The sequence below is a fragment of the Labrus mixtus genome, chromosome 6 (assembly GCF_963584025.1).
Source record: "Labrus mixtus chromosome 6, fLabMix1.1, whole genome shotgun sequence".
Taxonomy (NCBI): domain Eukaryota; kingdom Metazoa; phylum Chordata; class Actinopteri; order Labriformes; family Labridae; genus Labrus; species Labrus mixtus.
Window position 1 is genome coordinate 23478980 of NC_083617.1, and position 15000 is coordinate 23493979.

At 47.4% G+C, this 15000-nt stretch overlaps 1 protein-coding gene across 1 annotated transcript in view; it reads right to left on the reverse strand.

Moving 5' to 3' along the window:
* LOC132976083 (cadherin-23-like) overlaps window positions 1-15000 on the reverse strand; it is a 119887-nt gene that overhangs the window by 41898 nt on the left and 62989 nt on the right. Inside the window, exon 7 of the mRNA XM_061041018.1 lies at window positions 11637-11715. Within this exon, the coding sequence (XP_060897001.1) occupies window positions 11637-11715 (79 nt within the window). The remainder of the gene's footprint in view (window positions 1-11636; window positions 11716-15000) is intronic.

The window sequence follows — 15000 nt, forward strand, 5'->3', positions numbered from 1 at the left end:
GACTGTGAGCCAGCGTCGAGGAGTTCTGGTTGTAATCGCCGTGACTAAACCACTGACGAGTGTTTTCTGCTGTTTGTGACATGGCGGGGGCGACACAACGCTCGAGTAATGTGAGGCGGCACGCAGCCAGCGCTCCGTGGCCAGGGGGGGAGATTTTGTGTACTTTATCAAATGTACACAAATTAGTGTCACTTCTGAGGATTACGCCTCCGGGCGCTTCAGGACGAAGAAGACGAGGAGGAGTAGGAGGAGGAGGTTCACTTTTTCCGTTATAAAAGAAACCCCTCACACTCCTCACTGTGTGCATGTGTGTGTGTGCATGTGTGTGTGTGTGCATGTGTGTGTGTGCATGTGCGTGTGTGATAATGGCCCCGTGGCTGTCTCGCCGTTGGCAGATGAGCTGCATTTCATGAATACTGAAACTGTTCCATCAAAAGTTTTTCTGCAAACAGGTTCAAGGACAAAAAATCAAACAGGAACATGTTGATGTTTGTTTGTGTGTGTGTGTGTGTGTGTGTGTGTGTGTGTGTGTGTGTGTGTGTGTGTGTGTGTGTGTGTGTGTGTGTGTGTGTGTGTATGTGTGTGTGTGTGTTTCTGATTTCTCTGTAAATCTCTCAATCAATGTCGTTGCCGAAGCTGTGGATGTTTCAACCAATAGGAAAACATCACTAATGCACCACGAGTCAAAGCTCAACACTGATTGGTCTGTTCATGTGTCAATCATTCTCAGGGTTGCAGCTGTTGCTAAGCTAGCCTAGCTTATCATGCTAACAGGACCTGCTGCGTAACCACAGGTAGGCGAGTTGTCAGACTGAACAGGAAGTCAGTGTTTTCCAAAGAGCTCCAGGAGAGGTACAGAAAACTGTTATGAATGACTGTGGCTCTTCAGATCCCCTCCAGGTCCTCGGGGACATCGTGGGTTTCAGCCCTCCAGGTCCTCTGGGACATCCTGGGTTTCAGCCCTTCAGGTCCTCGGGGACATCGTGGGTTTCAGCCCTCCAGGTCCTCGGGGACATCCCGGGTTTCAGCCCTCCAGGTCCTCGGGGACATCGTGGGTTTCAGCCCTCCAGGTCCTCTGGGACATCCTGGGTTTCAGCCCTTCAGGTCCTCGGGGACATCGTGGGTTTCAGCCCTCCAGGTCCTCAGGGACATCCCGGGTTTCAGCCCTCCAGGTCCTCGGGGACATCCCGGGTTTCAGCCCTCCAGATCTTCGGGGACATCCCCCGTCTCCTACCAGGAACATGAACTCAATGATTATTCTCGAGGGCAGCAGTAATAACTGTCCACCTTCTCGTTCTCGCTCTCTCCACGACTCTTTCTCCTCCTTGTTGTTGTTGAGGCCACAGCTGAACTGATCGTGATCCAGGTCACAGACCAAATATTGATCTGTAATCTGCAGGGCTCAGGGAAAATAATCAAACTCCGAGCTATTGATCGCTGTCTTTGATGTGAGCTCGACGTGTCCCATTTTCTCTCTTCAGAGAGCGACAGTCGACTGATCTCTAGACTGTGTGTGTGTGTGTGTGTGTGTTCTAACTGTGAACACACTCACACAGTGATGAAGCAGCAGAGTCAGACTAATCTGACATGAGGAGAGAGCAGCTGCATCGCCGTTATCCTGCACATCCACACCTGTAGAGTCACTCAGGTGGAGTCTAGTCTCCGACACACCTGTAGTCACTCAGGTGTAGTCTAGTCTCTGATATACCTGTAGAGTCACTCAGGTGTATTCTAGTCTCTGATATACCTGTAGAGTCACTCAGGTGGAGGCTAGTCTCTGATATACCTGTAGAGTCACTCAGGTGTAGTCTAGTCTCTGATATACCTGTAGAGTCACTCAGGTGTAGTCTAGTCTCTGATATACCTGTAGAGTCACTCAGGTGTATTGTAGTCTCTGATATACAGTACAGACCAAAAGTTTGGACACACCTTCTCATTCAATGAGTGTCCTTTCTTTTCATGACTATTGACATTGTAGATTCACACTGAAGGCATCAAAACTATGAATTAACACATGTGGAAATATATACTTAACAAAAAAGTGTAAAACAACTGAAAATACGCCTTATATTCTAGTTTCTTCAAAGTAGCCACCTTTTGCTCTGATTACTGCTTTGCACACACTCTGCATTCTCTTGATGAGCTTCAAGAGGTAGTCACCTGAAATGGTTTTCACTTCACAGGTGTGCCCTGTCAGGTTCAATAAGTGGGATTTCTTGCCTTATAAATGGGGTTGGGACCATCAGTTGTGTTGTGCAGAAGTCAGGTGGATACACAGCTGATAGTCCCACTGAATAGACTGTTAGAATTTGTATTATGGCAAGAAAAAAGCAGCTAAGTAAAGAAAAACGAGTGGCCATCATTACTTTAAGAAATGAAGGTCAGTCAGTCCGAAAAATTGGGGAAACTTTGAAAGTGTCCCCAAGTGCAGTCGCAAAAACCATCAAACGCTACAAAGAAACTGGCTCACATGAGGACCGCCCCAGGAAAGGAAGACCAAGAGTCACCTCTGCTGCGGAGGATAAGTTCATCCGAGTCACCAGCCTCAGAAATCGCAGGTTAACAGCAGCTCAGATTAGAGACCAGGTCAATGCCACACAGAGTTCTAGCAGCAGACACATCTCTAGAACAACTGTTAAGAGGAGACTGTGTGAATCAGGCCTTCATGGTAGAATAGCTGCTAGGAAACCACTGCTAAGGACAGGCAACAAGCAGAAGAGACTTGTTTGGGCTAAAGAACACAAGGAATGGACATTAGACCAGTGGAAATCTGTGCTTTGGTCTGATGAGTCCAAATTTGAGATCTTTGGTTCCAACCACCGTGTCTTTGTGCGACGCAGAAAAGGTGAACGGATGGACTCTACATGCCTGGTTCCCACCGTGAAGCATGGAGGAGGAGGTGTGATGGTTTGGGGGTGCTTTGCTGGTGACACTGTTGGGGATTTATTCAAAATTGAAGGCATACTGAACCAGCATGGCTACCACAGCATCTTGCAGCGGCATGCTATTCCATCCGGTTTGCGTTTAGTTGGACCATCATTTATTTTTCAACAGGACAATGACCCCAAACACACCTCCAGGCTGTGTAAGGGCTATTTGACCAAGAAGGAGAGTGATGGGGTGCTGCGCCAGATGACCTGGCCTCCACAGTCACCGGACCTGAACCCAATCGAGATGGTTTGGGGTGAGCTGGACCGCAGAGTGAAGGCAAAAGGGCCAACAAGTGCTAAGCATCTCTGGGAACTCCTTCAAGACTGTTGGAAGACCATTTCAGGTGACTACCTCTTGAAGCTCATCAAGAGAATGCCAAGAGTGTGCAAAGCAGTAATCAAAGCAAAAGGTGGCTACTTTGAAGAACCTAGAATATAAGACATATTTTCAGTTGTTTCACACTTTTTTGTTAAGTATATAATTCCACATGTGTTAATTCATAGTTTTGATGCCTTCAGTGTGAATCTACAATTTTCATAGTCATGAAAATAAAGAAAACTCTTTGAATGAGAAGGTGTGTCCAAACTTTTGGTCTGTACTGTACCTGTAGAGTAACTCAGGTATAGTCTAGTCTCTGATATACCTGTAGAGTCACTCAGGTGTATTGTAGTCTCTGATATACCTGTAGAGTAACTCAGGTGTAGTCTAGTCTCTGATATACCTGTAGAGTCACTCAGGTGTATTGTAGTCTCTGATATACCTGTAGAGTCACTCAGGTGTATTGTAGTCTCTGATATACCTGTAGAGTAACTCAGGTGTAGTCTAGTCTCTGATATACCTGTAGAGTAACTCAGGTGAAGTCTAGTCTCTGATATACCTGTAGAGTCACTCAGGTGTAGTCTAGTCTCCGATATACCTGTAGAGTCACTCAGGTAGAGTCACTCAGGTGTAGTCTAGTCTCTGATATACCTGTAGAGTCACTCAGGTAGAGTCACTCAGGTGGAGTCTAGTCACTGATATACCTGTAGAGTCACTCAGGTGTAGTCTAGTCTCTGATATACCTGTAGAGTCACTCAGGTGTGGTCTAGTCTCTGATATACCTGTAGAGTCACTCAGGTGTATTGTAGTCTCTGATATACCTGTAGAGTCACTCAGGTGTATTGTAGTCTCTGATATACCTGTAGAGTAACTCAGGTATAGTCTAGTCTCTGATATACCTGTAGAGTCACTCAGGTGTATTGTAGTCTCTGATATACCTGTAGAGTAACTCAGGTGAAGTCTAGTCTCTGATATACCTGTAGAGTCACTCAGGTGTAGTCTAGTCTCTGATATACCTGTAGAGTCACTCAGGTGTATTCTAGTCTCTGATATACCTGTAGAGTCACTCAGGTGTAGTCTAGTCTCCGATATACCTGTAGAGTCACTCAGGTGTAGTCTAGTCTCTGATATACCTGTAGAGTCACTCAGGTGTATTGTAGTCTCTGATATACCTGTAGAGTAACTCAGGTATAGTCTAGTCTCTGATATACCTGTAGAGTCACTCAGGTGTATTGTAGTCTCTGATATACCTGTAGAGTAACTCAGGTGTAGTCTAGTCTCTGATATACCTGTAGAGTCACTCAGGTGTATTGTAGTCTCTGATATACCTGTAGTCTCTGATATACCTGTAGAGTCACTCAGGTGTATTGTAGTCTCTGATATACCTGTAGAGTAACTCAGGTATAGTCTAGTCTCTGATATACCTGTAGAGTAACTCAGGTGAAGTCTAGTCTCTGATATACCTGTAGAGTCACTCAGGTGTAGTCTAGTCTCCGATATACCTGTAGAGTCACTCAGGTAGAGTCACTCAGGTGTAGTCTAGTCTCTGATATACCTGTAGAGTCACTCAGGTGGAGTCTAGTCACTGATATACCTGTAGAGTCACTCAGGTGTATTGTAGTCTCTGATATACCTGTAGAGTCACTCAGGTGTATTGTAGTCTCTGATATACCTGTAGAGTCACTCAGGTGTATTGTAGTCTCTGATATACCTGTAGAGTAACTCAGGTATAGTCTAGTCTCTGATATACCTGTAGAGTCACTCAGGTGTATTGTAGTCTCTGATATACCTGTAGAGTAACTCAGGTGAAGTCTAGTCTCTGATATACCTGTAGAGTCACTCAGGTGTAGTCTAGTCTCTGATATACCTGTAGAGTCACTCAGGTGTATTCTAGTCTCTGATATACCTGTAGAGTCACTCAGGTGTAGTCTAGTCTCCGATATACCTGTAAGGTCACTCAGGTAGAGTCACTCAGGTGTAGTCTAGTCTCTGATATACCTGTAGAGTCACTCAGGTAGAGTCACTCAGGTGGAGTCTAGTCACTGATATACCTGTAGAGTCACTCAGGTGTAGTCTAGTCTCTGATATACCTGTAGAGTCACTCAGGTGTGGTCTAGTCTCTGATATACCTGTAGAGTCACTCAGGTGTATTGTAGTCTCTGATATACCTGTAGAGTCACTCAGGTGTATTGTAGTCTCTGATATACCTGTAGAGTAACTCAGGTATAGTCTAGTCTCTGATATACCTGTAGAGTCACTCAGGTGTATTGTAGTCTCTGATATACCTGTAGAGTAACTCAGGTGAAGTCTAGTCTCTGATATATCTGTAGAGTCACTCAGGTGTAGTCTAGTCTCTGATATACCTGTAGAGTCACTCAGGTGTATTCTAGTCTCTGATATACCTGTAGAGTCACTCAGGTGTAGTCTAGTCTCCGATATACCTGTAAGGTCACTCAGGTGTATTCTAGTCTCTGATATACCTGTAGAGTCATTCAAGTGTAGTCTAGTCTCTGATATACCTGTAGAGTCACTCAGGTAGAGTCACTCAGGTGTAGTCTAGTCTCTGATATACCTGTAGAGTCACTCAGGTAGAGTCACTCAGGTGGAGTCTAGTCTCTGATATACCTGTAGAGTCACTCAGGTGTATTGTAGTCTCTGATATACCTGTAGCGTCACTCAGGTGTAGTCTAGTCTCTGATATACCTGTAGAGTCACTCAGGTGTATTGTAGTCTCTGATATACCTGTAGAGTCACTCAGGTGTATTGTAGTCTCTGATATACCTGTAGAGTCACTCAGGTGTAGTCTAGTCTCCGATATACCTGTAAGGTCACTCAGGTGTATTGTAGTTTCTGATATACCTGTAGAGTCATTCAAGTGTAGTCTAGTCTCTGATATACCTGTAGAGTCACTCAGGTGTAGTCTAGTCTCTGATATACATGTAGAGTCATTCAAGTGTAGTCTAGTCTCTGATATACCTGTAGAGTCACTCAGGTAGAGTCACTCAGGTGTAGTCTAGTCTCTGATATACCTGTAGAGTCACTCAGGTGTAGTCTAGTCTCTGATATACATGTAGAGTCACTCAGGTGTAGTCTAGTCTCTGATATACCTGTAGAGTCACTCAGGTGTAGTCTAGTCTCTGATATACCTGTAGAGTCACTCAGGTGTAGTCTAGTCTCTGATATACCTGTAGAGTCACTCAGGTGGAGTCTAGTCTCTGATATACATGTAAAGTCAGACCTGACTCTGTGTTGAGTTCAGGGTCCTGTGCTCTCTCTCTCCCCCTCACAGCTGCTCAGCTACGAGCGTCAGAGCGTCTAATTGAAAAACTGCAGAAATCCAAACAGTCACAATGAACGCTCCTGCCGATCTCCAGGTATTAGTCTGGTCCATATTACAGCAGGAGGCTGATAGCAGCGAGCTCGTGTGGAGGCAGAGCATCGAGCTGTGACGCTCTACAGATACACCAGGAAGTAATCTCCTTCACTGCTTTATCAGTGTGACCAGGTGGAGAGAGGGAGAGAGAGACAGAGAGAGAGAGAGACAGAGAGACAGAGAGAGAGAGAGGGAGAGAGACAGACAGAGAGACAGAGAGAGAGAGAGGGAGAGAGACAGACAGAGACAGGCTGTGTGTGTCTTTATCTGAACTGTGTACATTCTGGTCCTCACTTCTTGCAGAGATCTATGAAGAGAATTAAACACATGCTTCTCTTTAGTCTTCTTCACTGTCTCACAGATCTCACTGAACGGTCACATGACGCTGGTTCTAAACCTGATATGTTCATTTACAGTTTCTTTAACTAAGCACACAAAGTCGTGATGACGGCTGAGCTAAGTTACAGTACTGTTGTGATAAAAGCCGTCTGAACAGGGTCAAAGACTCCACGACATGACGGCAGGACGACGTGACGGCAGGACGACGTGACGGCAGGACGACGTGACGGGGCGGCAACACAGAAAAGATCATGAAAAGGAAGAAGGAAACAAAGGAGAGAGGAGAGATGGAAAAGGCTTAAGATGGGATTATCTGAGCTCCATTGACACAAAAGAGATAGACACACACACACACACACACACACACACACACACACACACACACACACACACACACAGCTTGTCTCTAAAAGATAAAGTGTACATTGATAGAGTTAAAACAGTTCAGACTGAAATATATTTAAAATGTGTTTAAAATCTTTTTATTTCAATAACTTTGTGTAGGATTGAATGTGGGGGAGGGACCTAATGTGAAACCTGTTCATGGGTCCCTGGTTGCATCAGGATGTATTTGCAGTTTGATGTATTCCTCTTGTTGTTGGGTGTTTTTTTAGCGGCGTAATCGCTGCTTTTCTTTTGGTATTTTTCTTTTTCATTTGTTTTTGCATCACTTCTAAATTGACGTATGTCCTTTGGGCTGCTTCAGGCCGTTGCACCTGTCTGCACCTGTACTAAAGCACTGGCTTTATTTCTCAGCCTGCAGCTCTCTGATTGGTGAATAGAGTCTCATATAATGAGAGCAGTGGGTCAGAGGACCAATCAGGGCTCTATCTTCCCCTGTGGATCAGGATTCACCATCATAACAAACATACCTGCAGCAGATCTGCTGTGATGTTATCTCCCACTCTCTGATCCCCGCTCTGATTGGAGGAGAGAGAGGAAATCCTCGTCTTCAGTCCCTCGATCATTAGCATAAATCACCCACGCAATTAAAACCTCGTTTATCTTAATTACACAACTAATGAGACGAGTCCCGCAGGAGAGAGACGCACTGTGAGGACACCCGGGCCACGAGCCGAGGGGGGGCACACAAGTCTGCCAGCAAGACCCCCCCCCCCCCCCCACACACACACTGTAACACACACACACACAAACAAACAAACTGTAACATACACTGAAACCCTCACTCACACACACACACACACACACACACACACATACACACACACACTGTAAATCACACACATACACACACACACACACACACACACACACACACACACACACACACACTCTCTAATGGGAGCACAGGAGTGTGTATCGACAGAGACATATGCATGAGTACACATGTACAAGTGCGCGCCCACAAAAACAAAACATCCTCTGACACCCTCCCAACCCCCCCCCCCCCCCTCCGCTCCACCCTTCAGCTCCGTTTATCTATCAGACTTATAATGATTTTATCGTCTCCACCCGCTCAGAGCGTGGCGATAACTCTTCATTCTGCAGCGACCGGGAATACATCGCAACACCTAATTAATGTCTTTTTAATGCTCCTCTCCTCTAGAGCCGCGCTCAGCCCTTCAACTCTGCTGCACACACACACACACACACACACACACACACACACACAGAGAACAACACAACATGTGGCAGCTGCAGTAAGTAAGACTGAGTGTGTGTGTACCAACTTTTCTGCTGATCTCTACGGAGGATCCGATGTGTGTGCTGTAATGCATGTGTGCATTTCCAAAACCCCGAGGGGGGGGCTGGCAATCCACACATATATTACAGCACACATACACACACTGTATTGATAAATAACTACACACACACTGTAATAATATATGAACACACACACACACACACACACACACACACACACACACACACACACACACACACACACACACACACACACACACACACACACACACACACTGTAATAATACATGAACACACACCACTTTGGACTCGCACGCTCACATCAGGAGGTCATATTCCTGCGCTGAGCGGCGAGGTCAGGCAGTGACTCAGCAGATGGCTCAACAATGAACACCTCCATCACCCAAAACTCCCATGATGCACCTGGCTGATCAAGCAGGGCCAGCCCTTATCAGCCAGCTGGCAGCACCAGAACCTCAGTGTCCTTCCATCAGGACCGCTCTGGAGCCGACAGGGGCCATGCAGAGTTTACAGGACACACGCACACACACACACGCACACACACGCGCACACACACACGTCTGTAATCTGCTGTTTATGTTCACAGATCGATGTTTCTGAAGGATCTTTCAGGGATTACTCGTCCTTCAGGAGCGAAACGTTGATTGTATTGAAAATAAAAAACAGCCTGCGGGCCGATTAAAGCCGTGTTACATCAGTGCCAAGTCCGACTGTGAGTGTGTGTGAGACTTCGTGTGTGTGTGTGTGTGTGTGTCTGATTCTCTCTCTGTGTGTGTGTGTGTGTGTGTGTGTGTGTGTGTGTGTGTGTGAGTGTGTGTGAGTGTGTGTCTGAGTGTGTGTGTGTGTGTGTTTGTGAGTGAGTGTGTGTGTGTGTGTGTGTGTGTGAGTGTTTGTGAGTGAGTGTGTGTATGTCTCCTCTGTAAACACAGGAGAGTGAAGTCAGAGTCCCTCTGGGTTTGTTGTTCTCAGCTCTGTGTCACACTGAGGGGGCGGAGCTTCAGCTTGTTTCACACAGAGGATGAAACATGTTCTCACCTGAACCCTCCTTCTCTAACTGTTAGCCCCGCCCTCACGGGGGGAAAAGGGGGAACCCCTCCTTCTCTAACTGTTAGCTCCGCCCCCATGGGGAAAAAAGGGGGAACCCCTCCTTCTCTAACTGTTAGCCCCGCCCCATGGGGGAAAAAGGGGAACCCCTCCTTCTCTAACTGTTAGCCCCGCCCCATGGGGGAAAAAGGGGAACCCCTCCTTCTCTAACTGTTAGCCCCGCCCCCATGGGGGAAAAGGGGAACCCCTCCTTCTCTAACTCCAAAAAAACACATCATGAAAAAAGGTCTGAGAGCGTGCCGACCTTCAGAGGCGTCACCGAAACACTGACAGAAACACCAGCCTCTAAGTGCTTCTTACCTCTTCTTGAAGTTTCCTCATGTTTGAAACTTCACTAAGACTTTGGAGTCACGTCTCCTTGTTCCTGTAATTACACAGATAACGTTCATTAAAGAGATAATCGTCGAATAGTGACAGTCTCCATATGGACCAACACCAAGACGTAACGTGGAGCCTGAACATTAATCTGCTCCTCCTGGCAGACAGACAGACACGGCGCTCTCCTGGCAGACGGACAGACACGGCGCTCTCCTGGCAGGAAGTCATCTCTGCTGTAACCTCGTCTCCTCTTCTTTAACTCTCAGTTAAACCGTGAACAGATTCTAAGACGAGGACGGATCTGTCCGCTGTGACTCTTCACGTCAGATTCACGAGGAGATGGTAAACATTATTTCCTTCACAAGCACGTTTGACCTCCTCTGGTTGATCCAAATGGCGCCCGCCTACTACGATCCTGATCTCTCTTTAGAGTAGTGTCATCATGATATCAGTTTCTCTGTCTGTAAGAGATCACTTTGACCTCCAGAGGTCATCGGAGCAGCGTGAGCGTCCGTCCTGTTCTGAAGCTCTGAACACTTCCTCGTCCTGGTTGGAAGGTGTACCTCAGGGTATGATCTCATCGAGCAGCACGATAACATGTAGAGCGCCCCCTGCTGGAGAGCTGCGGTCATGTTCTCTGTTCTGACTCTGAGGCCGCACTTCTCCTAAACTAAAGCACGCTTCATGATCACGTAAAGCCGTGCGTGTGCCGATAACAACGTGATGAGTTACAAGAGGTAGGCGTGTTTCAGACCCGGTTAGTCCTGGAGCAAAGGGGGGGCGAAGGGGGGTGTTCGAGGATGTTCTGCTGGTCTTAACATTACTTATCAATAAGAGTTACTCTGAGATGCTCTCTTTGGACCTCCTTCCCTCAGCTCCTCCCTCCACGGGCCCCTCCCGCCCTGTCACCTGTGAGTGTCTATGAGATGGCGAGCAGCTGACAAACACCTGAAAACAAGAATAAAGTGACAAGAAGCATCTCAATGATGATTTAACAGTTAGAGAAGGAGGGTTCAGGTGAGAACATGTTTGATCCTCTGTGTGAAACAAGCTGAAGGAAGCTCCGCCCCCTCAGTGTGACACAGAGCTGAGAACAACAAACCCAGAGGGACTCTGACTTACAGAATGTTGCAGATGATCCTTTAAAGCTGTGAAACGTGTTGACCCCAGCACGCCGCTCTCTGCTCTTTAAAACAACGAGTGTTTTCCTTCTTTTTTTGAAACCTCGTCAGGTTCAAGATGAGCGTCTGCTGTGACTTTTAGAGAATAGGAAACCTGAGGACAGCAGCAGCAGTAGGCGTGAACAGCAGATCGTGGGATCATGTAGTCCTCGTGGAGGATTAGTCCAAACATGAGTTTAATCCTGTAGTGAGTCAGCAGCTGAATGAAGTCTGACAGCTCTGCAGCCCACACTGATTAATAATACCCCCTCCCCCCCCCCCCCCAAGGATCCTCTGTGTGCTGCATCGACTGTTGGACCTGAAGAGACCGCTCTATTATCGCTGTGGGATTATGATAAGCAGACATCGACCCCCCTCTGTGCTCCGATCGATCATGTGTCTCTGACCTGAGATGATGGTGTAGCCGATGCCTCTCGGTCGGCCCAGATCCTGGTCAATGGCTGTTATCTTCCTCACCTCGTAGCCCTGCAGAGAAACACACAAAGAGTATGAGCTTCTCTACTTTAAACACAGCTCCTAGAATGACTGCAACCTGAGCTCTCTGCTGCTCCTCTGACGTGTTACACTTCTCTCACACCTGACCAAAAAACTCCTGAAGTTCTTAAGGAAAGCCAGTATGTCCTCCTTCTAACTTTAGATTCTGCTCCTGAATGCTCTGGATTTGTTTGGACCAGAGAAGGTAGGCGGTTTTAAGGCACCCCCACACGGCCGTTTTGGACGCCCCTCGGTTTGCCAGATATGAGAGCAGTTATCAGGTCAAACCAACAGGTGTTGCAGCGATGGAAGCGGGCAAGAGAAGTGGTTCAGATAGAAGTGATTGCACCCGACCTAAAAAGCCTCTGCATGTTTCTAATAAGCTCCACGAGCAGAAACGTGCTCAAACTAGGATCAATATTGGAGATGCTTTTGAAAAATGGAGAGAGGTTAGAACACAGAAAGGTTTACAGACCGATGCAGAGCTGGATAAACACTGAAGCTTCAGAGTCCACCACATGGTGACCTGTGTGAGCATCGACTCTAGAGAGGAGGGGGCGGGGGGAGACAGCTCTCTACAATGTTTAGAATTTAGACTGCAGTACCCATTTTAAACACTAGAGGTCAGAGTTACATACTGCTCCTTTAATGTAAAGCCAGCAGGATGTTTTAGTGAAGTGAAACGCTGACAGGATGCTGCACGACCTGATCCTGAAGCGTCGTCTCTTATTATCAGAAACATCCGTTTAATCAGGATATCATGAAGACACATTATCTCCTAACACCAGCCCCCTGACTCATTCACAGCCAATGAGAGCGCAGCACGCCAAACCACAGAGGACGAAAGACGTAAAGGAAGCAAACAGAATCACAGCAGGTTTTGTGTTTACTGTAGACAGAGTCAGAAGCTTCTCTTTGGTGTTTATTGTTTCAAACTCTGTGAAGAGGAGAGGAGAGAGAACCTGATGAAGGGAGGATGTGAAGGAGAGAGAGAGAGAGAGAGAGAGAGAGAGAGAGCAAGACACAAAGGGAGCGAGAGAGAGAGCTGTTTGAAGGTCTTTGATCCGCTGAGCTTCCTCTTCCTTCTCTCCTCAATCAGACACGCTGGGAGACTTAAAACCTGCCGCTGCTCTCAGAGATGGAGAGACCCCCGCTTCTCCCTCTCTCTCTGTCTCTCCCCTCACTCACTCACCCTCCTCCCCCTTCTGTTCCCTTGCCCTCTCTCTCTCTCTCTCTGAGCGAGCGAGCTGCCTCCCATTGATCCTGCAAATTGTGTCTGAGGCGTGTTTATGCTTCATTTCTGCCAAAGCATCTCCTGTCATTGACCAATTACAGCAGAATCAATTACAAGCCTTTTAGAGAGAGTCACACACACACAGACACAGACACACACACACACACACACACACACACACACGCACACACAGGGACACACTAAGAGAGAGAGAAGGGACAGAAAGTGAGCGAGGAGAAGTGATGCTGAAATAATTTTAGCGATATTCTGGAGCTGTCTGCACGAGAGGAATCTGTCCAATCAACCGTTAGATACAGTCTCACACACACACACACACACACACACACACACACATCTTCATTCTCTCTCTCCACACAGTGCCCCCCCCCCCCCCCCCCGGTGGGTCTGACAGTTAAATTGTGTTTGTCCTGGAGGAGTTGAGGCGTCGGTGTGAGCGGCTGCAGACGCTGTAAAAATGAAAACTCTGTGATTTCATGTGAAAAATACAAAATATTTTCTTCTTCTCTTTTGTCAAACTTTTTCTGCGGCTGACGGGTTGATTGGCCGGAGAAAAAGAGAGAGACAGATGCAGAGAAACAAACGAGGACGGAGCCAGAGAAGGAGTTTTCTTTGGATGTGTGTGTGTGTGTGTGTGTGTGTGTGTGTGTGTGTGTGTGTGTGCAACTCACACCTCGGAGGGATGACCTCTGACAGGGATGATCAGGGTTTGATTCCCTGAGCGTGTAAATGTCACAACAGTAGACACTCGCTCCGCCATCGTTCGCCCTCGACTTATCACCACCAAACACGCCTAATGGAGCCGACACACGCCTGTTAGAACAGTGTGTGTGTGTGTGTGTGTGTCTGTGTGTGTGTGTGTGTGTGTGTGTGTGTGTGTGTGTGTGTGTGTAGGTGTGTGTGTTTGTGTGTGTGTGTGTGTGTGTGTGTGTGTGTGTGTGTGTGTGTGTGTGTGTATGTGTGTGTGTGTGTGTGTGTGTAGGTGTGTGTGTTTGTGTGTTTGTGTGTGTGTAGGTGTGTGTGTTTGTGTGTGTGTGCCTGTGTGTGTGTGTGTGTGTTTGTGTGTGTGTGTGTGTGTCAGTGTGTGCGTGTGTTGGTGTGTGTGTGTTTGTGTGAGTGTGTGTTAGTGTGAGTGTGTGAGTGTGAGAGTGTGTGAGTGTGTGTATGTGTGTGCATGTGTGTGCATGTGTGTGTGTATTTGTGTGTATGTGTGTGTGTGTGTATGTGAGTGTGTGAGTGTGTGAGTGTGAGAGTGTGTGAGTGTGTGTGTGTATGTGAGTGTGTGAGTGTGTGAGTGTGAGAGTGTGTGAGTGTGTGAGTGTGTGAGTGTGTGAGTGTGTGTGTGTGTGTGTGAGTGTGTGAGTGTGTCACTTTCTTTCTGAGGGTCAGAGTGTCTCTGGATCTGATTTGTGTTGCCCGTCTCTCTCTGACCTCCTCCTCCTGTGCTGATAGGATTAAACGCTGCCCCCTGCTGGAGGAGCTGCAGCTGTGAACGCTGCACGCTGTCTAAAGAACGCTTTAACGAGACGCCAAAAGGATGACCTGCTCTCTCTCTCTCTGGAGAGTGCCTGATCATCTCTGGATTAATTCTCCTCCTGTCCGATGAAACGGGACCTTCCCGATGTCATCGTCGTTAAAATCACAGAGATTGTTTCCTTTCAAACATGTGGCGATGGAAACAACCTTAACTTCATAATTACTTCAAAGACGAGACGAGCGTCCTTATGGTCTTTCCATCCTTTTTCTCTCATCGCCCCTCCAGTCCCCCCCCCCCCCTCCTGCTGTGACCTTCCCCTGTGACAGTTGATGAATCAGAGAGTTGGGGAGACACCGGGCGTCGACTCCGTCACGGCCCGTTAATATGCATGCAAATGTAGCACTTGACATTTCTACTACGACGCGTGCAGGCCGCCACCGGGGCGGGGGGGGGAGTGAGGGGGTGAGTGAGGGGGGGGAGAGAGAGAGAGAGAGAGGCAGACATAAGGACAGACTGTATTATCCCCCTGTGTGTGATTCTCTCTCAG